At 40.9% G+C, this 21,100-nt stretch overlaps 3 protein-coding genes across 6 annotated transcripts; all 3 read left to right on the forward strand.

Moving 5' to 3' along the window:
* The first annotated feature begins 445 nt into the window (after window positions 1–445).
* inf2 (inverted formin 2) lies at window positions 446–13,906 on the forward strand. Of its 3 annotated transcripts, XM_088400618.1 has the most exons (23): window positions 449–676; window positions 4,533–4,943; window positions 5,658–5,773; window positions 5,894–6,053; window positions 6,594–6,627; window positions 6,729–6,870; window positions 6,987–7,119; window positions 7,251–7,925; window positions 8,065–8,207; window positions 8,295–8,356; window positions 8,721–8,823; window positions 8,909–8,994; window positions 9,158–9,258; window positions 9,328–9,398; window positions 9,476–9,583; window positions 9,652–9,722; window positions 9,805–9,925; window positions 10,684–10,848; window positions 10,983–11,085; window positions 11,188–11,340; window positions 11,905–12,657; window positions 12,911–12,964; window positions 13,499–13,906. In XM_088400618.1, exons 2-22 carry the CDS (start codon window positions 4,544–4,546, stop codon window positions 12,961–12,963), a joined length of 3,753 nt encoding a protein of 1,250 aa, XP_088256744.1. In that variant the 5' UTR covers window positions 449–676; window positions 4,533–4,543; the 3' UTR covers window position 12,964; window positions 13,499–13,906. The 3 variants fall into 3 exon arrangements, with proteins under 3 accessions (XP_088256746.1, XP_088256744.1, XP_088256745.1); XM_088400619.1 differs by lacking the exon at window positions 12,911–12,964 and having other exon boundaries at window positions 452–676; XM_088400620.1 differs by lacking the exons at window positions 12,911–12,964; window positions 13,499–13,906 and having other exon boundaries at window positions 446–676; window positions 11,188–11,284; window positions 11,905–12,298.
* A 92-nt stretch (window positions 13,907–13,998) lies between these two features.
* Window positions 13,999–18,535, forward strand: adss1 (adenylosuccinate synthase 1). Its single transcript, XM_088400621.1, has 13 exons — window positions 13,999–14,309; window positions 15,418–15,520; window positions 15,610–15,672; window positions 15,920–15,970; window positions 16,037–16,103; window positions 16,177–16,284; window positions 16,363–16,444; window positions 16,512–16,638; window positions 16,716–16,870; window positions 17,731–17,855; window positions 17,960–18,057; window positions 18,141–18,290; window positions 18,375–18,535. The coding sequence occupies exons 1-13, from the start codon at window positions 14,121–14,123 to the stop codon at window positions 18,425–18,427; spliced, it is 1,371 nt and encodes a 456-aa protein (XP_088256747.1). The 5' UTR covers window positions 13,999–14,120; the 3' UTR covers window positions 18,428–18,535.
* A 390-nt stretch (window positions 18,536–18,925) lies between these two features.
* On the forward strand, window positions 18,926–20,743 carry siva1 (SIVA1, apoptosis-inducing factor). Of its 2 annotated transcripts, none has more exons than XM_088400663.1 (4): window positions 18,926–19,140; window positions 19,419–19,616; window positions 19,862–20,009; window positions 20,521–20,743. In XM_088400663.1, exons 1-4 carry the CDS (start codon window positions 19,020–19,022, stop codon window positions 20,567–20,569), a joined length of 516 nt encoding a protein of 171 aa, XP_088256789.1. In that variant the 5' UTR covers window positions 18,926–19,019; the 3' UTR covers window positions 20,570–20,743. The 2 variants fall into 2 exon arrangements, with proteins under 2 accessions (XP_088256789.1, XP_088256790.1); XM_088400664.1 differs by having other exon boundaries at window positions 18,927–19,140; window positions 19,431–19,616.
* Window positions 20,744–21,100: the final 357 nt, after the last annotated feature.

Raw genomic sequence — 21,100 nt, forward strand, 5'->3', positions numbered from 1 at the left:
ATTAGTGTGAGGGAGGAGGGCGCACTACTGACGGCTGCGGACAGCTTCAGCAACCGCAAGAAAATAAAAAATTGCATTGGGTTAGGGTGGGGAACTACTTCAAAATAACACGGCGCCTGCAAAACTGCGCTTTAAGATCTTTGTTGTCGCAGTCATCTTGTTATCGTGTGTTTTTGGAATTCTGCACGCTCCGCAGGACGTGGCTGAAGACAGCAGAGTGCTAACAATAAAATGTGACGTTTAATCCGTTCGTTATCTTGCATACCTAGTTTTAGCATCGTACTACTTATTCCCAATCCGGCTTTATCAAGGCAGCAAACCCATATTGTGCGGTTTAATCACGTTTATTCGCCAGTAATGCAGGAGACGTCGTCAAAACTTTATTGCGAAAGGCACGAGCGGATATCGGAGCGTCGCGTTTACTTCTAAATTGACGTCACTCTTTTAAACTAGTGAGCGAGCAAGAGCGCAGGGCCGTGACGATTAAAAGCCACACGAACGCGCATACACACACCCACTCGGGTCGACCTGCCACTGCCTTAATGCCTTAATTTGTGGAGATCCATGCTTCTTTTAGGACGATGTAAACCGGAGTGTGTTTGACATCTGGTGCCTCTCCCATCTGAACACACACAAGGACGCGATCACTCCAAGTGTATTTATAGAAGAAAATCAGGTAAGACATCATTGCGCATCTTCAATTATGCAACAGAAGATGTCATGTAAAATCGTTGCTGTCTAAGATACGGGACAACAGTCCAAGTCCTCTGCAAAGGCGCACCCCAAAGTCCGGCTTTGTGTTGCCTGGTTTTAATCCAGCATGTTGCAGTCACTAATGCAGACAAAGTGGCTCATTTGGTTAGGAATTGTGTGGCCGATGTCCCTATTGGATTTGGACTGTTTACCCTTAAACTGGTTTGGAGAGGAGGAAGGCTGCAAGGAATGGAAAAACGTGTCCAGTTGCCAAAGTACACTTTTATCTGGATCACGTTGTGTTTGCATGAATTTCCTGTGTGTATAAAGGTTAATTCGGTTTTAATTATGTGTTAACAAACCTTGTTCACTTTTAATAAAGTGAACTATTTTAATAGGACGTAGCACAAAGAGCTCTTGCATGCACGTTGCTGCCAAAAATAGGAGAGATGGGAAGGGTAGGTATCATTTTAATAAGATCCAGATGTTTTTAACTCTGCGACGTGAGCTTTTAAACCCTGCATGAAACGTGAATATTCATCTAAAAGTACTTTTTCAGTTTACATCAGGATCGCTCTGTTAAAAGAATCCGGCTGGAATGCCATCTAATTTTTAAGTTGTTCAAATTTGGAAAACAGTTTCAAAGTTAAATTGTTGTCTCAAAGTATTAATATCAGAAAACATTAAAATTATTACTAGTATTAAGATTCCAAATTGTCATTCAAAGTTTAAAGAGATGTTAACAAATGTGTGATAAATGTAAAACTACATCTCCCTCTGATGATGGCTGACAGGGATAAATAGAAACGAAAATCGGTTTGAATCGGAAAATCGATTTTGATTCACATGAATCAATTCATTACATTGACTATACTTCAATCGTATTGCACCCCATGTATTGAGATATGTATCCAATTATCTTTAAAGAGATGAGAAATACACTCGTTATAAATTGGCTTGAGATTGCTGATGATTTTTTTTTCCATTTAATTAACTTAGTTTTGGCTTAGAGCTTTGATGCGTTGTTACACGTTAATAAATGTGTCAAATCCTCATCCGACTGAAGCCAACAATTTGAATAATTTCACTTAAAATTAAAAATAATATAACATTATATATTATTATTATATTATTCTTGAATCGTATCATACTCTGCGTGTCAAGATATGTATCAAATCATCTTTTATTGGTGCCAAAGAGGACCTCTAAAAGATGTTGCTAGTTTTATGCTTATCACAAGTTTTCCTCTCATCACGCTGCGGCAGCATCTTTGACTTTTGAGATTCTGACTGTAGTTACATAATAATATTCAAATGAATATGAACAATATTTGCAGTCTTGGGCTCTGCATATGTTTCAAATAAACGGAAGCAGTGGGTGTGCATGCTTAAATGTTAATCTAGTGTACAGTGGAGTTGGACTGTTGTGTAGGAGGCTCGAGCAGAGGACACATGAGTGGGTTTGTCCTGTAGGCTGTGAATCAGCTGCTGTCAGAGTTGCATGTGGAAGCTATTGGGGCAGACATTAAAAAATGGCTTTCAACTTAATAAAAAGCATATTTTTCATTTATTCACCCAATAATGTTTTCTACATGAACTGCTTTTACTGTGAATTAAAATCCTCAGTGAAACAGACGTTTCAAAAGAGGAACTTGTGCTTCCGTAGCAGCATGTTTATCTGGTTTCCTGTCCTGGAATAGTTTTCCTTCCTGAGAAATTCCTTGGTAGCCCAGCATACTTGACGCACAGACACACCCTTGTCTCAGGAATAAAAAGAGTAGTTAAGAAAGTGTGCAAGTTATTGGATGATTGCCTAGATTACATGAATTTACTTGCAATGTTTACTTCATCATGATTAGGTACCCCCAAAGGAATATTTTTTTTGTGCACTGTGTAAAATATAAACTTAATACATTTTGAAGTATGACATAAAGTTCAATATAATGCAATATAATAATTATAATTGAATAAAAATGCTACAAATTTCCCAATTTCAGTGGATTTGGTCAAAGCTTGTTTCACTTGGCTTCTGGACAAATAGACTGGTCCATCCTATTCGTCCAGTTATAAAAAGTCTGAGTCAACTTTCCGAACATTTTAGGAAACCATGACGTGTCAATTTCCTCAAATGTTTTCTGGTAAATATAGTTTTTCATTGGCTTATTCTGGACATGTGATCACAGGAAGAGCCACTGTAAAAGTGAATACACATGGGTGTGAATAAATATTGTTTTTGTGCATATTTTCCCATTTATGATCATTAAACAAACGCAAAATGTTTTTAATTATATGTGTGTAACTGAGTTCTATCCTACTGAAAACCAGAATTAAAAACATCCTTATATTTGGTTCCAATAGGTTTGTAATGTTTAAATTCAGCCAGTGGTTTGTTAGGCGATGCTTGTTGAAAAGTGGGAAAGTGAGAATTCATTGATGGCATTGAGACGGTCTGTTGTGTCCATTGTGTGTTTCTGCCGGCTGCCACGGTAACGCGGCGGAATTGCGCAGCCTGAGCTGACAGAATTCCTTTGCAAGAGCCAAGAGTCACTTTACCTTGACTCGTTGACTCGAATGGAATTATTGCTGCAGTGCATCATATGAAAACACGAGGCCAAGTCAATTTGCAAAAAACATCTCACATTGTAGAAGTTTGATATTCGAGTGTCAAGCAAAGACAATGGGCCCCCCTGCAAAAACTACCATTCCTTTCGAGCTACCCAAAGTAGCCAACTGTGACTCAGACCAAGCCGTTGTGTTTCTACATGCTCATCATTCTGCTTTGCTAAGTCACAGCAGAGCCGAAAACTATTTTTCTTTTAACACCAAACCAACAAATATCACAACGTATTTTTAGACTTTTTGCAGAGTGCTTTCCCCTTTTTTGGACTTAGTGTGTATGCTGCTTGTGCGGGAATGTTTTAGAAGCTCTCCAGAGGGTAGGATGGTGAAAAAGGGAGTTGGCAAGCGAGGAAATCTGTGGTTGTGCCACAAAAAGCAGCATGTGTGCATTTATGATATATGCCTGCTTCATCTAGAGTGGCTCTTGTGTAATAATTTTCAAGGTCTCTGATGAAGCATCATTTGTTGGCGTAAATGGAAATGTCTTCTGCAGTGCACATGCAGGGAGTTTTTTTTTTTTTATGCAGGATTTAGCTGGAATGTTGCGTATGGCTGCTGCAAACAACCCGACTGCTGACATAGTCGTTTAGTCACCCACAGAGTGCAACGCTGTCATTCCCTATTGTTTCATTTCCCATCGTGATCCGGCCTTTCATTTTTTTGTTCTGCTCACCAATAATGAATGATGGTGACATTGTGCAGACAAATTCATTGAATTACAGATAAGTTTTCCCAAAACACAGAAGAATATTGGATATTTTTATTGTCGTGTGTTTGTCAGTTTATTCATTTTTGTTTTTGTGTAACTTCCTTTATAGTTTTAATTTTTTGGGGTGGATTTGTATTGTTCCAAGCATGTTCCCATTCAGTTCTGAGGAGAAGCCACAAAATGATGGTAAATATGATAAAAAATATTTAGAATTGCCATTTTTTTATCAATATAAATGATGTTGTCATTGCCAATTCCTTCTTACTACTCCCAAAAAATTAAATGCAGTTGTGTGAAAATGGCTGACAAGATTATTAAGCAAAATCTTTTCCCATAGTTTTCACATGTCACAGCAGTTTCAATTTGTAATATAAAATGTAATCGTAAGAACTGAAACAGGAAGATTGTGTAATAAACCAACAGTACAGTGTTTGGAAAATAAAATAAATGCAATTGTGGGTGATGTGGAAGGAAAGGGAGGACAAAGTGCATAACATGACTTTTTTTTACAGGTGCTTTCACAATGATGACAGGGATTTCAGAAGTAAAGAAGAAATGGGCCGCAGTTCGGGGTCGCCTGGGCTCATCGCAGGACTCAGACACGCAACAGGAAGCCAACTTGGAGAATGCTGATCCGGAGCTCTGTATCAAACTTCTCCAGGTTCCCACTGTGGTTAACTATTCCGGCCTGAAACGGCGCTTGGACAGTAGCGACCAATCATGGATGGTGCAGTTCCTGGAGTTGAGTGGCCTGGATCTCCTCCTGGAGGCCCTGGACCGCCTTTCGGGCCGAGGTTGCTCCCGCATTGCAGACGCCCTTCTGCAGCTCACCTGCATCAACTGCGTCCGTGCTGTCATGAACTCTTCGGCTGGGATCCACTTCATCATTGATAATGAGGGATACATCCGGAAACTCTCCCAAGGTTCCCACAAACATTCACATCATCATCTTTGTATTCATACACGACTCAGAAAGAGGAGTAGTGGTGGAAATTTTGAGATGAACTCAAAAATGCATTATGACCTTTACAGATGATTGTAATTTCATGATGGATGAAATTTGCTTCCTGTTTTCTAAGGAACTGAACAGCAAATTTCTCAATAGTGGGAATGGACCAATACATTTCTTTTTTCAGTGCTTTTCAAGCATTTCATCATGATGTTAATTTTGAAATAATGAGACCAACATGACTACAAACAGGATGTTCCAAAATTGAAGTTACTGAGTTAGATTGTGTCATTTGGTTGAAACAGATACCAAGAAAATTGTCACAAAAAACATTAGGAAAGGTTTTTGTCATAAATTAGGACATTTGTTTTCAACTCAGTCAAGTTAACCTGTAAAGGTTACAACATATTATAATTTGATTCTGAAATTTCACCAAGACGCTCAATATCCCTTTTTGTGTGTAGTTTATTATACAAGCATTTGCAAGAGAATCACAAAAGCCTGTTTATAGTTTCCCCATAAATTGGAATTTTTGAATGTTTATCTGCTGCCACATCCGCAAAGAACAAAGTCCACATTGCGCTGCCTAAAACCATGTGAGGCATATTGAGGTCTTGACACAAAAAAAGAAGCGCCACTGAGAACGTTTGTTTGCTGTGTTGATTAAATGTGTGTGTATGTTCCACAGCCTTGGACACCTCCAACACGATGGTGAAGAAGCAGGTGTTTGAGCTACTTGCAGCCCTCAGCATGTTCTCAACAGAGGGCCATCGCCTTGCTCTGGATGCTCTGGAACACTACAAGGCAAGAAAAATATATGCTTCCCACTCCAAAAATAAAAAATACCGCCCTCTTGTGGCGAGTTGTATTCCCAAGCATGACACCTAACTGAAGTCGACTAATTTCCTCTGATTTGTTCTTCAGGGCGTGAAGACGAGTCACTATCGCTTCAGCGTGATCATGAACGAGTTGCAGGCCACAGACAACGTTTCATACATGGTCACGCTCCTCAGTGTCATCAACGCCCTCATTTTCGGCTCCGATGACCTGAGGCAGAGAGATAAGATGAGGAAGGAGTTTATCGGTTGGTGCAGCCTGCCACTGAACAATTAATCACACAATGAGTGAGGTCACTTTCCTGTGAGCTGACGCAGCATCTATGCTCAAAGTGAATACAAAAGCACACAACGGGATATTATTGGAGCGTTCGTCATCATGTGTCTAAGAAAAGCATCGCATGGCGTCATTTTGTCTGACAAATTCTTAAGCTTAAGACAAACAGTTGTGATTTACGATATCACACACTGCTACATCTTAAATTGAAAATATTCCAAATCATACTGACCTAATTGGAGAAAAAAAATGAAAGTCAAAATAACGTATTTGGTCAGTTTGGAGTCTGAGATGACCAAATATAAACACACAAAAAAAAAACTACCTGATTCCATTATGACCACCCACCTCTATGGACCAATCACTTTGATTGGCCACGCCTCTTTTATAATTCCTCACCTGTGACAGACTTCTTTGTCCACGATCTACCACTAGTTCACCTCTATACATGATTTTAATGCAAAAAAAATTAAATGATGTGAAACCCCTGTTGTTGTTTCTCTCTCTGCAGGGCTCCATGTTCTTGATAGTCTACCAAAATTAAGGTGAGCATGCAGCCCCCATTTTTTCCCCCACCCTTGATTAATCAGCCTCTCATTTATTTATTTTTTTCTAATAAAACTGCATTGATGTATGTGGCATGCAGAGAACAGGAGGATGCAGACTTGATTATTCAATGTGAAGCTTTTGAAGAGGCGATGGCTGAAGATGAGGAGGAGCTCTTACGATTGTATGGTGGGATTGATATGAGTAACCACCTGGAGGTCTTTACAACTCTTTTTAACAAGGTAAGAGTTGTGTACATTGATATAGTGTGAACATAGATGTTTGACAGCTATAAGCATTAAATGGTGGTGAATATATTAAAAATAATATACTGATACTCTTTGTTTATGTTTGCTAGGTGAGCAGCTCACCAGCTTCTCTCCAGCTTCTGTCCATCCTGCAGACGCTTCTCCTGTTGGGGCCAAGCCGCTCGGATATCTGGCTAGCTCTGGAGTCCGTCACTAACCGAGCCATACTGCTGGCCCAGGACTGTGAGTCAGCATTTACTATGACTTGGACAATGGCCGCCTTCTTATTAATGTTTGATGGAGTTGGAAAATAGCAATTAGCTGCTACTGAGTGTAATTTTCTAGCAAGATTTTGTTTTCTGTTTGGATTTCAGCTGAGATAGGATCTTTTGAAAAGATCATGGAGCGTTTGGTGTTCTCCAAGGGCAAGTTGTCTAAGGGTGGTCACGAACTGGATGGCCAGCCAGCCAGAGTGGACAAGGCTTCACAAACTAGTCTACAAGACCCAAAGCAGCTGGAGAAATCCTCAGCATCACCTCAGAAGCCACTCTTTGCTCATCCCCCTCCACTCCCGCTTCCTCCGAATATGACTGAACCCCAAGGTTCTCATCCCTGCCCACCTCCACCGCCGCCACTTCCTCCAAATACAACAGGGCCCCCTCTTCAGTGCCCGCCGCCGCCGCCGCCTCCTCCTCCACTTCCTGGTGGATTTGGTGGACCTCCACCACCACCTCCGCTACCTGGAATGACTCTTCCACCACCACCGCCTCCGCTACCTGGAATGACGCTGCCACCACCGCCGCCACCACTACCTTACGGTTCTGGCATGAGTCCCCCACCACCTCCACCCCCTCCGCCAGGTATGAGCAACGGCCCGCCGCCGCCACCAGCCTTACCCGGCATGGCGCCACCACCTCCACCTCCACCCTCGGGTATGATAGTGGCTCAAAGCAGCCACGCTCTGGGCTGCGGCATACCCGCAAAATTGACCCGATGTCCCACGCTGAGGATGAAGAAGCTCAACTGGCAGAAACTGAGGTCTGTCACTGGTGAGTAAGGCCAATTAGATGGGTGTTTTTTTTCTAAAATAGTAAATATGCATTTTGAATACAAAAATATCAGGATTCGGGTTCAAAGAAGAGCAAATTAAAGTTGACAAGATGGCTTCCTTTCCTCTTACACACGCAGATGGTCACTCCATGTGGGCTTCAGTTCAGAAAGAGCCTTCTTACGAGCCGGACTACGGCAGTATCGAGCAGCTGTTCTGTCTCCCGGTGACCGAGCACAAAGACAAGGGGGCAGCTGCTCCTGTCAAGAAGGAGCCTAAAGAGGTGCGCACGGTCAACAATCTGCCATGAAGTATTCCAAACAAACAGCCGACTTCCTCAGACAAACAACTTTTTTCTATTTGCTTCTAGGTTACTTTCATCGATTCCAAGAAAAATCTGAATGTAAACATATTCCTGAAGCAATTCAAATGGTGAGACACGAAACAATGGGTCGATCGGTTTTATCCGCATAAAACTGTACACTCGATGTTTCAACAATTCAGTGATTTAAAAAAAAAAAAAAACAATCGGTAATAAATATTTTAGAATTTTTTGTATTCTATTTTCTGGCATGTTAAGGGCCAAAGCAGTAACTGAATCTTATTTAACATTTTCTGCCGTGTATTTGAAATTTTAACATTTTTTAATCCAATTTATTGATTTAATCGACAGATTAATAAATTATTTAAAAAATCCATAGTTGCATCCATACTTGGCGGTATTGCTAATATTTTGCCCTACTTAGTGGATTGCCTGTGCATGTCCATCTTAATCTTCCAAATGTTCTATGTCCAGCTCAAATGAGGACTTTGTGATGATGATTCAGAAAGGTGACAGATCCAGGTTTGATGTAGAGGTGCTAAAACAGCTCCTGAAGCTCCTGCCAGAGAAACATGAGGTTCGTTGATACCTACGCAATGTCTTATAGCTGTCATTCAATGAGGCCCACTCGCAAGAGTCGTGATGTTGCCTTTGTCATCTAGATTGAAAATTTGAAGTCTTTCCAAGGAGAAAAAGAAAAGCTGGCAAATGTCGACCGTTTCTTCACATTGCTCCTCAATGTCCAATGGTAACTTCTTTCCCCAAACTGTTCTAACATGTGAGCTGCCTGCTTTATAAGTTACTCTGGTGAAAATGGGCCAGAGGAGACCTTTAAATTTTCCAATGGCATCAGATGGATTTTTCTGCCTTTAAAACGTGACCTTCAACTCCAATTTGCTGTCTACCATCAGTTATCAGCTGAGGATTGAGTGCATGCTCTTGTGTGAGGAGACTGCATCAGTGTTGGAAATCCTCCAACCTAAAGTCAAGCTGCTGGAGGAGGCCTGTCACTGTAAGTGCACTTTACCGAAAGAACCTCATCCGGCTTACCAAAAACTAATTCCAACCCTTTGGTTCTCAGCTCTCAGGGCAAGCACGCGCATTCCCACTTTTTGCAGGCTCATCCTTGACGTGGGCAATTTTCTTAATTACGTAAGGGTGCCAAATATCGGTTTTATCGCATTGAAGGCCTTTTTTTTTTTTTTTAAATCGCTTAAATCTCCTTCTAGGGAAGCCATACGGGAAATGCAGAGGGATTCAAAATCAGCTCTCTTCTCAAGCTTACAGAGACCAAAGCCAACAAGAGCCGCATTACGCTGCTTCATCACATCTTAGAGGTACGGCAAAGATCAACCTTTTACCTTAAAGCATACATTTATGAATAACAACACACTTTTTTTGAAAGGAAGCAGAAGTAAGCCACCCAGAGCTATTGGAATTGCCAGAGGACATTGAAATCTGCCAAAAAGCTGCAGGGTACAATTTATCCGTCCGCATTCTTGCATATTATCACCCCCACAAATATGCGAAATAGTCTAAACTATCCCTCCTACCACAGGATAAATCTGGATTCTGTCCAATCCGAAACCAACGGCTTACTTAAACGACTGAATGAGGCTTTGAAGAAAGTCTCCAATTCTTCGGAAGACATGAAGCAGCAATATGCAAAGGTTATTGAGGTAAGATTTGCTTTGTTGTGGAAACAGTATGCAATAGAATTACCATGTTTTTCGGACTATAAGGCGCACCTTCAATGAATGGCCCATTTTAAAACTCCGTCCTTATATAAGCCGCACTGGACTATAAGGCGCACCATTAATGCATCATGTCAGATTTTTAATCCAAATCAAATCATTCTCCATTTTATCTTTTTTATTTCAACTTCAGACGCAACAAATTACTTTATAATCACAAAATAATGATCCATAGTCTTTTTGATTCATGATTCATAGTCTTCAGCGGGCCACTTATGATTGATTTCATGACACAATGCTTCGGGCCAGTTTAAATTTAGGAATTTGGTCCATATATAAGGCGCACCAGACTATAGGGCGCACTGTCGGCTTTTGAGAAAATTTTAGGTGCGCCTTATAGTCCGGAAAATACGGTAGTTCAGCAGCATCTTAAAAGGGTGCAACATACTTTTTGTAGTAAACAAAATATTATTTCTGTATTGATTTTTTATTGATTTTTTAATATATAAACAATTGTTAGAACAGGAGATGTGACATAACTGCTTGAAAGCAATATTGTGACATGATGATACATTTGCAGGAACCCTCCAGTACCTACAAGTATTTGGGCTCAAAAGAATGATGTATTTTTAAATCCAGTGAGCTACTAAATGGCAAAAAAAGAAAAATACTGCATTGATTTTGATGTCGCCTTTTGTGAAAGCTTGTCTCATTGTCACAAAAGCTCCAATTCTGTGCTGCAGGAAAATTTGGAGGCGTGTCAAGCTTTGAGTGAAAGATTTGTGAACATTGACAAGAAGAGGAGTGAACTAGCTGTCTACTTTTGTGAAGATGCCAATAAGCTGTCGCTTGAAGAGCTTTTCGGAACAATCAAGACTTTCCGGGAACTTTTCATCAAGGCGCTGAAGGTCGGGATAATACTGGTGTCATTTATAGTGTGAAAAACGTTTTGTTGAGTTGCCGCCTAAGTCGAAATTGCTACTGTGTGTACAATTTGTACTCGGCAGAGTGACACTTCTTTTTTTTTTCTTCACAAATGCAGGATAATAAGATGAGGAAAGAGCAGGCAGCCAAAACTGAGAAGAGAAAGAAGCAACTGGCAGACGAAGAAGCCAAGAGACAGAAGGGAGAGAATGGAAAAATAAGTAAGTTGTGACTGCAACACTTACAAATCCCAGTTGTAATTTGAAAAGTATTGACCTGACTAGTTTTTTCTTTTTTTTTAAATAATCGCTGTCCCTCACCAGTCAAGAAAGGCTTTGTGCCACAGGATGACGGCTGCATAATCGACCACCTACTCGCAGACATCAGGAAGGGTTTCAGCCTAAGAAAGACCAGGCCAAGGTGCGATTTGGAAAGCCTCCCTCATAGTGAAATGAGTAGGGATACCTGCCCACCTGGTAAGGACAAGAGACTGTGGCAGTTCAAGCGTCGCTCCTGAGTCACTAAAAGCCTTGTTGCTTTCATGTGCCCGTATAATGTCCTTCAGCTTTTATATGTACGTGCTTGGGAAATGTATTGCCATGCATCCTCACTCATGACCTCAAAAGCAAAAGGTCCCCCTCCACACACATATTTTTGTTACAACAGGGTTTCCCAAACTTTCATCTAAAGACCCAATACTAGAAATTTACTTTTGTCATGTGGTGGCAAAACTTGAAGATGACAATTCACTACAACAATCATGTTAAAAAGTCCTTTGCCAAGAAATACAAATGTGTGCCTGCCCATCAGTAAAGTAATTTTCAACATTTTACTTTATGGTCAGACTGACCAACTTTTGTTTGGGAAACCTTGTCTGAGTTCCCCCCTGAGTCAACAAGGACAGGCTACAACAGATTTTTTTTTCCCCCCTTCACTTTAATTACCAGTTCAACCTTGGCAGGAGTCTCATTTGGGTTTTGCGATGCCTCTTTGTAATTTCTAAGCAGTCCCAGTAATGCGCTTGACCTTTCCCCATTTAGGGTCAAGTGTGAAGCCTGCAAGCGAAAAAGCCGCAGAAGTGGCCTGCACCGTTTCCGCGCCCAGCACACTTCCAACAAAGGCTCACCAAGCCAGCACAGGCGAAGTGAACGGTTTTCTCAGCTCCCCAAACGAGACTCCCTCGACGGATACGGAGCAAGTGGTGGGGGAATCGGCTTCGAAGTCATCCCCGGAAAGTCCGACATCGCTACAGGAGGAGTGTACCTCAACTACGCCTACAGCACCCCAAACTAAACTTGAGCTGGAACCTCAATCAAGTGCCCTCACAGATGTCGAATCAACCGAGACCAGTCTGCTCAGCCCAACCTCTTTGTCAGATTCTGACCTGATAGATGGTGTGTTGGATGAAACTTCGAGCCAGGTACCTCAGAAGTTAACACCTAAGGAGCCGGCGGACATTATTGTGAACGTTCAACTCGCAGATTCTGCTAGTGAAAGGAATCCAAAGGCACAAGAGGACCGGAAAACTATTTGTTTAGAAGGGGCTGAAGAAAAAGCGGCAAATCTCCAATTGCATGCTGTCAAATCATCCGGGAAGGATGTGGTGGTCAGCTGCACGCATGCAGACCCCAAAAGCAACCAAACATGTTCGGAGAGCATCTTGAAATGCGACGGCCAGGGTGCAAACGAATCTCAAACTGCGCCATCGGCGTTTGAAGAGGAAACTCCCACTGTAAACTCCGAACCAAATAAACGGCCAAGCTTCTTTAAACGCAACAAAAAGAAGAATTCAGGTAAACTATCTCATTTAAATAAAAAGTTTTGGAATGTTAGTCTTGTGATATTACTTGGAGGGAGATTTTTTTGGGTGTTATTTTTACTGCACTCAACTTTATATATCGTATTATTTTTAGAAGGTGATTGTGAGAATTTTCCAATATGTGCCTTTTTTTAATTAAAGACAATGAATACAGATTTTGCTTGTGTTTGCCAATGGACAGTTTGTTTGAATGCTCTGTTTTCCGTTCTTACTCTCTAAAACACAAGGTAACAGTGGGACAGGACACATTAAACCTAAAAAGGGCTGTGTGATGCAGTGAGGTAGGTCAAATGGTGGGATGGTAAACTGTAAGCAGGAACATCATCCTAATAAACTCACTCACCGTCCAAACTTTGTGGCAAATAACACCATTTGTTGCTCCGACTGGGATCTGGATTTCATTTGTTTGTGTCGTCCAGCTTTTAACACGTCTTTTTCAATGATGCAGTCATCTATAAGGTGTTTTAACAACAATGAAAACTTTACTAACTAAAAATGGATCAAATATATTTCTGCAGCAACTTTTCTCATTTCAGTCAGTCTTGACTATGCCAGTCATTGTGAATGAAGTTCTCATGACAGCCTTCACTATTGTCTCTTCCATATTTTTCCGTCCATTCCTTCTGCTCCTCGGGTTGTTTTAAATCCACTAATGACAGTCTCATGTGCTTCTTGTAAACTGCTGACTGTGTTGTCTCAATATAAATTAATCTAGTTAATGACCTAAAGTAATTTCTATTAATTACATCAGAATTGCTTTTAAAATGTAGAAATATTGTCTTATTCACTCTTGATTATTTCCCCTCCTTTACTAGATTCCAGAAAAAGGAGATCAAGAGGAAAAAGAAAAAGTTGATGTCACCACAGTTGTGAACTGTCAGGACCTCAGAAAATGGAAAATATTTTTGTGAGATTACAGAAGATTGTTTTGTAGACCAAGAAGAGTTTATAAAGTCATCCGAGGCTGGGCCGACTTTGACAGCACTTTGGATGTAAACATGTCACTTTATGTAAATTCTTTGGAAGTTATTGGAAAAGTTGGACAATGTGCTTTATATGTTTTTGTATTGTAAAAGTAATGTGTGTGTGCGCTTTAAAAAATTGGAGATGCTCATGTAAAGAAAGGATGCAAGAAATATTTAAAAAAAATGTTAAATCCCTTAATAATACTGTATTGTAACTTTTAATGCTTAACCTGTTTTAATAAAAGTAATTGGACATTAGGTGTTTTTATTGCGTGACTCTTGAGGAGCCTTGACTGTGGTAGAATAATGCGCTCCCCAAGTCTAGTCCAGAAGTCCGGCACAAAACAACCATTACGCACGGTCGCACGCGGGTGTGTCTGGCTGTGACATCATCACCCTTACCGATATGGCAATGCCCCCTCTTGGAGACAGCTAGTCCTCTTGAGACGGCCAGCCCGAAGCTTGCGCCATCATGTCGCTCAGTTGGTCGGCTAAGGATCATAAAAACACGACCCAGCACGTCGCAACGGGACTCAAGCGAGCGCGCAACGACGTGGGAAACAAAGCGACTGTTGTTTTGGGTGCGCAGTGGGGCGACGAGGGCAAAGGTAAAGTGGTCGATCTGCTCGCCACTGAAGCGGACGTTGTCTGCAGATGTCAGGTAATTCGAATCAGGCTCAAGCTGAACTACGATTCGAACTGTTTTGATTCGTGCATTATTATAAGAGCGACCAGCATTTGTTGGATTTCAGTGGAAAAACACTAATCAAGTTGCTCTGATTGTTCAAGTCAACAAACTAAATAGATTTGATTTAAATGCATTGTTTTACTGATTGTTCAAGTCAACAAACTAAATAGATTTGATTTAAATGCATTGTTTTATTTGTGCGTGCATTGATTTATTATCATAACATTCAGACAGTTTTGGCTTCAGATGACTCGCATGTGAGATCTGGTCAGAAATCAGAAGTCGGTCCAGTTCTGGACAAGCTGTCAACAGTCGCTGCATGTTGTACTTTCTCCTCTGCTAGCACAAGTACGCTCCCTCCCCTACACACATTCAGTGGACTGCATGTACAGCAGATCACATTCTCAGAGTGACTTGATACATGAGAAGGCCAGGTCTGAGCCATTGGAGGAGCAGACTTGGGCCCCACAACAACTTCTGAGCCAAGAGTATTAAAATAGGCCCGACAGGCTCTATGTGAAGTGGTAAAGGCCACGGATTGTCATTAATAGCTTTAATGTTGTTTACAGTGGACGTAGATTGATGGGCTAGTTTTTAAAGGACACCTAAAGGAAAAAACACTATGGGGAGAAAATGCAAATTAATCACAAGAGGGTCAGAGCTGAGACTCATCGTTCGGCACATTGGAAAATATTGTATAATATAATTTAATAAAACTGGTTGCATAAGTGTGCACCTGTCTGTTAGATTGAGTCTTGTGTGCAACCCTTTTAGGTTACTCCACATCTTTTCAGTTGGATCAAGGTCTTGAGTTCTGCTTCAAGTCTGTGATGCTTAAAGTTGAAACAGTCTGCAAAATTTGAGCCAATTATAAATGCTATCAATCAGTTACGATCATAAATTTCGTTCCGTGGGATAGCATGGAACGAAATTTCGGTTTCTTTGTGTGTCTTTGGCATGTGGAGAAATTGACAATAAAGCTGACTTTGACTTTGAAAGTTCAAACAATTGTTTTATATGAACTTCACGCACTTGCTTGTTTGGGTGATTTAAAAAAATATATAACAACTTTGATTCTCAGGGGGGCAACAATGCAGGACACACTGTGGTAGTGGACGGCAAAGAGTACGACTTCCACCTGCTCCCCAGTGGAATCATCAATCCAAAAAGTGTCTCACTCATTGGTAAACACAGCAAGTGAAACGATTTCTTTAAATCATAAACACAAATGCATCTGTAGTGTCACCTCTTTGATATCTCTTTGGTCTGGCAGGTAATGGCGTGGTCATACATTTGCCTGGCCTGTTTGAGGAGGGGGACAAAAATGAGAAAAAAGGTAGAATTCGCACAATCAGCAATTCTGCCTTTCCAAAGATGTCCTGGAATTAACATACTATTATTTTTTGATATTCTGCCCGTCTTTTTAAAGTGAAAAAATTTCAACAAAATATGACCTACCAGTATGACGCCAATTGAAGGCACAATATATTTTCGCTAAAATTGGGCATTATCTTTGGAATGGCAGAATGTTAAAAGTAGAAATATTTATTTATTTAAAATATAATACTCTGTTCTCTCATCAGGGTTGAAAGGCTGGGAAAAGAGACTAATTGTCTCAGATCGAGCTCACCTTGGTGCGTATGGCTTTGCATTTGTTTGTATTTTTATGGAGCTTTTATCAACTTCTCTGCTCTCCTCAGTGTTTGATTTCCACCAGGTTGTCGACGGATTGCAAGAAACTGAAAGACAAGCGCAAGATGGAAAGAAGTAAGCTTCAAAATTATTTTTGCCTACAGCCATTCGTTTGTCTGTGTTTCAATCATCTGCTTTTTTATATTAGTATTGGAACAACCAAGAAGGGCATCGGACCTGCATACTCCAGCAAAGCATCTCGCACGGGTCTTCGTGTATGTGACCTTTTGGGTGACTTTAAGGACTTCTCTAGCAAGTACGGCGATAACGTCAACCTCGTTCTTTTCTTCCTATGTCCTTCATGTCAATTATGGCTTATATGAATCCCCTTCAGATTCATGAATCTCGTCCGCCAGTATCAATCCATGTATCCAACCTTGACAGTCGACGTTGAGGACCAACTGAAAAAGCTTCGGGTAGAGACGAGAACATTTGGTTTCTTGGGGGCTGCTTCCCACGTGAAAGCTGTGCTCTGTTGTGCAGGAATACGGTGAAAGATTGCGGCCCATGGTCAGAGATGGAGTCTATTACATGTATGAAGCCCTTCATGGATCTCCAAAGAAAATTCTGGTTGAAGGGGCCAACGCTGCTCTCCTTGATATTGACTTTGGTAGGATTTTTAAAATTTGATTTATATGAAAATAATTATTTTTGTGATTGTATTATAATGATAAATGCTCTCCTTAGGTACATATCCCTTTGTGACGTCATCAAACTGCACCGTGGGCGGGGCATGCACCGGCCTTGGCATCCCCCCGCTAAATATCGGCGATGTGTTTGGTGTAGCTAAGGCCTATACCACTCGTGTGGGAATTGGAGCCTTTCCCACTGAGCAACTCAATGTAAGATGATGATGTCACTGTCTTAAGTGGGGAACACATATACCAACAATTTCTCTCCCTAGTGATCAAAATCAGCAAAAGCATGAGTCAGATAGATATCTGTGTAAGATTATCACAGTAAGACAAGGCAGTTTTTCCTTGTAAAGTTTGGGATTGGTTAAAATGTTACAAAACTGGTTTGTATAGACCCCCCCTTCCCTCTTTTGAATGGAATCAAATGACAGCATCTGTATGTGAGGCGTTAAATGGCTGACCGACACTCAACCCTTATACAGGTCACAGACAGAGATAAATTTAGGGCCAGAGGTCACATTCAGAATACGTTTAGTGTGACCAGCAGACTCGTATTACGACTTACTGAGGGAATAAATTATTAGACATAATGTATAAATGTTTCGTTGTAGGTTACTTTGCTGTCTGCGTAAACACATATACCCACGAACCATATTAGTACATTGAGTACAAGATACTGTGCAGGAGCGCTATTAAATTTACAAAGAAAATTATGTACCATTTTGACTGATACGGTCATAGAGAAGTATTGATTTAACAATATGCAGGGGCGGAACTAGAACATTTCCGGTGGGGTGGCCAAGGTGACACACTGCGTTTCTTACGTGAGTTTGCGGGATACGAACATAGCTGCTTAATTCACAATACAACACAACCGATGACCTTCTCCTATGACAGAAAAAAATAATGCATGAATATCTTTCGTTATTAAATGACTGGTGCGTGGTAATGCTAATGCTAAATACTATTGCTATTTGTAAACAAGTAAATAGACTTATCAAATACGCCAACCCATTCTCCAAGCCTGCTTCATATTTTTATTTCAATTGGTATTTGTTTATTTGTAGGCAGTTGGAGAACTGCTGCAGACGAGGGGTCATGAGGTCGGCGTGACCACAGGGAGGAAGCGACGTTGCGGCTGGTTGGATCTCGTTATCGTCAGATACGCACACATGATCAACGGCTTTACTGCGTGAGTGTTAAAAACAGTCATTATGGGGAGCGGGCTTGTTTTTTGTTTTCTGCATAACCATAATGATCTTAAGTTTACCTTCAACTCTGTCAACCTCCCTGCAGTATCGCTTTGACAAAACTTGACATTCTGGATGTGTTGGAGGAAATTAAAGTAGGAATTGCTTACAAACTCAACGGGAAAAGAATTCCGCATTTTCCAGGTAATATTTGAAGATGAGCTGATGAAAGGGCAGGTGACATTCATGGTAGCTCTTTATTCATAGTGTGTTTATTTAAATTCTAGCAAACATGGATGTTTTGCATAAAGTGGAGGTTGAATATGAGACCTTCCCTGGGTGGAAGACAGACACATCTGCAGCCCGTAAGTGGGGTGACCTCCCAGTCAAAGCACAAAACTATATCCGCTTCATTGAGAACCACATCGGAGTTCCCAGTAGGTTTTAACTTCAAATTCACGTTACCTTCATTGATGCTTTTGAGTATATTTGTGACGCTCTCTCCCTCTCACTCCCTACAGTCAAGTGGGTCGGTGTTGGAAAGTCCAGGGAGTGCATGATCCAGATGTTTTAGATGGGAAACCCTTGCTCTTCATTCACAGTTGCACAGATAGTGTGGTATTTTTATCTCTAAAAGTGATCTCCTTATCACCAGTTATTAATAAATAATATATAAATGAAAGCTTGCGTCACTCTTTATTTTGTTATATTTTTGGGTCAAAAGTAGATATGACATTTATTGTGGCCTTCAAGAAACACAGATGTAGAAGCTTGTTCTCTAGGATCAAACATGGAAGTTGGTGCACTGAGGTTGGTGCACTGTTGATATTAATCATCATCAAGTTTGATGTGTTTGAGATTAGAAAGACAGGAAGAGTAACAAGACCGAAGAGTAACAAGACCGGGCTTGTTCCAGTCGTTTGACGCGCCATTTGTTGTTGAAAATCGTAAATTACAACACTTTCTTAGCCCCTGAACGCGGCAGCGTCCAGCAAGCCCACAATCACATGACAATAAAACCTTCTCTGGTTGGCCTTTAAATTTCCACGTGACGATAAGTCCTGTGTACAATTGGCTGTCTCCTTCTGCCACGAACATTTTTCCCGCAAAACTTAGCGGGACAGCAGCTATACTGTGGCTGTTTTTGAATTTTTACTGCCGCTATAATGCCGAAGCGTGGATACCCTTTTACGGAAACCTTCTCGTCCCAGTACAAAATACATATTAGGCAGCATGAGCTGAGTAATTCCAGCGTGTTGGGGAACAAGTACAGAAAAGAAATATACGGTAAGTGCGTGTTCGGTGACGTTCTTTGACATTAGCTAAAGTTAGCCTGGTCGTGCTAAATTGCTAACTCAAATCTTCCATACCATAATAATTGATTTACGACTATAGCAGTCGTATTTGGATCACAATTGACTCGTGTCGCTTTGCTCTCTTCTGACCTAAGTAAAGTGGGCATTGTGGTAGTGGTCGTTCAGTAAGACACCCTAGCGGTGAGAAAAGTATCCAACACATTGTTTACCTCATCCGTGCTAGAGGTGTTTTCGGCTTATTTCCCGTAGTTTTGTTCACAGAGAAGACCAAGAACTTACTTTTTAATGGCGCCAAGGCTGTGGTGGGCACTGTATGGCCCGGTGGAGAGAAGATCGGCGACGCCTGTTCATCTGGAGAAGGCACTCCTGAAAGCAGCCAGACTCTCTTAAGAGGGCAGACTTTGATAGCATTTGATGGAAGACTGACTAAAGCACCCAAAACGCAAGGTGAGTTATTGATGTGATGTTGGCTGCAGCACTGACATTATTACGTGTCAAACAAAATGATGCAGCCTGACATTTAAAAATGGGTAAATTATTTTCTGAACTGATGTTTAAAATGATCTTAAATCAATGACATGCGGCCTTTGTCTTTTCCCGGTAGTCCAATTTTGAGTTGTGTTTGTCTTTTACTTGGAGCAAATTGCCACTGCATTATCTTTACAACCATGTTGTTTCCTTTTTATTTCCAGGGTTACCTCCAACTGGCTGCTGCGTTTGTCAGAAGAGCACATCATGCCGGACATCTTGTTCGCAGTGCGAGCGACTCACATGTTCCTCCTGTAGCCGACAGTGTTCAAACTGCTCAAGCCTCTGCTGTTCTGTCTGCACCGTCATAGAGTGGGTCCCATTTTGTTTTACGTTCTAAGTGAAGAACACAAATAGTTCTTCCCTTAAGATATAAAGTGTGGCATGAGCATTGTCATTGAGGCACAGGCTGAAATTGTGGTCGTATGTGCCAAAATCATACTTCTCTGGCAACTTTTTTTGATGAGTAATGCATCAAAATTTGTAGCATTACTGGAAACCTTGAGACTCCACCACACCCAAACTGTCAATACAATAGGTGTGTGTGTGCACCTCACCCCTCATGAAATGAGCAGCTATTCAGATTCAAAAAATTCTAGAGTGTGACTGCTCCTTGTAGTATTTTTTTTAAATTTTGAAATATTTCTTTCTTTGCATGCCCCTGTGCGTATCACAGTGTCAATTGGAATTGAGGAAAATAGTAGAGAGGAAACGCAAGCTCACTCTTGGATCTGTCCTCCATGTTTATACTCGACTTAAATTAATCCAGTTAATCTCAATTAAGCATTATCTTAATGTGTTTTTTATCTTTTTCCCCCCGCAGCTACAGTGGACGTTATGATGAAGTTGTCTGTTGCAGTTGTTCTCCATAATGGAAATCCAACTCGTACGTGATGAATTTATGCTTGAATACACAGTATCCTCACTAAATGAAATACTTAGACTGCATTTTTTTTTAACCATAATCGTCAATTTTTTCTTATGAACTATGTAAATGTATGTATGTATGTATAGAGATATTTAAATAAACTTGAACGTTTTCATACAATATTGACTCCGTTCGGGGCTATTTTTTGGGTGGGGGGTCACTAAAAATAGTAGATACAGTATTGAGCCTGGTTAGTCTCCAGACCAACACAACTAGAGAAATTGGAAGGAGCTTGTCGTTTTCTAGTGGTATAGTTAAGTAGTAGTGTAATATGGCCAGCAGGTGGCAGCATAGTATAAGAACTTGGTAGGACGACGCGTTCTTGCCTTCCCCCAAAATATTGCCTTGGTAGAAAGTTGTCATTCCTCAAGGTAACAGGAATTCCGGTCTACCCTGCCTACTCTGACCCTTAATTGTGTGTGCTAGCAAATGTTTTTAATAAAAGAAGCACAGTCAGAGGTATGACAAAACTCAC

Source organism: Syngnathus floridae, chromosome 16 (genome assembly GCF_059516105.1).
Source record: "Syngnathus floridae isolate MCC-2025c chromosome 16, RoL_Sflo_1.0, whole genome shotgun sequence".
NCBI lineage: Eukaryota > Metazoa > Chordata > Actinopteri > Syngnathiformes > Syngnathidae > Syngnathus > Syngnathus floridae.

What these genes read in the sequence shown, in the direction of transcription:
- inf2 (XM_088400618.1), top strand. Translation starts at nt 4,544, where the DNA reads ATGATGACAGGGATTTCAGAAGTAAAGAAGAAATGGGCCGCAGTTCGG. An exon ending in GATGAGGAAGGAGTTTATCG is followed by an intron (nt 6,054 to 6,593) that starts GTTGGTGCAGCC and finishes CTCTCTCTGCAG; the next exon opens with GGCTCCATGTTCTTGATAGT. An exon ending in TTGCTCCTCAATGTCCAATG is followed by an intron (nt 8,995 to 9,157) that starts GTAACTTCTTTC and finishes GTCTACCATCAG; the next exon opens with TTATCAGCTGAGGATTGAGT.
- adss1 (XM_088400621.1), top strand. Translation starts at nt 14,121, where the DNA reads ATGTCGCTCAGTTGGTCGGCTAAGGATCATAAAAACACGACCCAGCAC. An exon ending in AAAAAGTGTCTCACTCATTG is followed by an intron (nt 15,521 to 15,609) that starts GTAAACACAGCA and finishes TTGGTCTGGCAG; the next exon opens with GTAATGGCGTGGTCATACAT. An exon ending in AAGAATTCCGCATTTTCCAG is followed by an intron (nt 18,058 to 18,140) that starts GTAATATTTGAA and finishes TTTAAATTCTAG; the next exon opens with CAAACATGGATGTTTTGCAT.
- siva1 (XM_088400663.1), top strand. Translation starts at nt 19,020, where the DNA reads ATGCCGAAGCGTGGATACCCTTTTACGGAAACCTTCTCGTCCCAGTAC. An exon ending in GTACAGAAAAGAAATATACG is followed by an intron (nt 19,141 to 19,418) that starts GTAAGTGCGTGT and finishes TATTTCCCGTAG; the next exon opens with TTTTGTTCACAGAGAAGACC. An exon ending in TCTGTCTGCACCGTCATAGA is followed by an intron (nt 20,010 to 20,520) that starts GTGGGTCCCATT and finishes TTCCCCCCGCAG; the next exon opens with CTACAGTGGACGTTATGATG.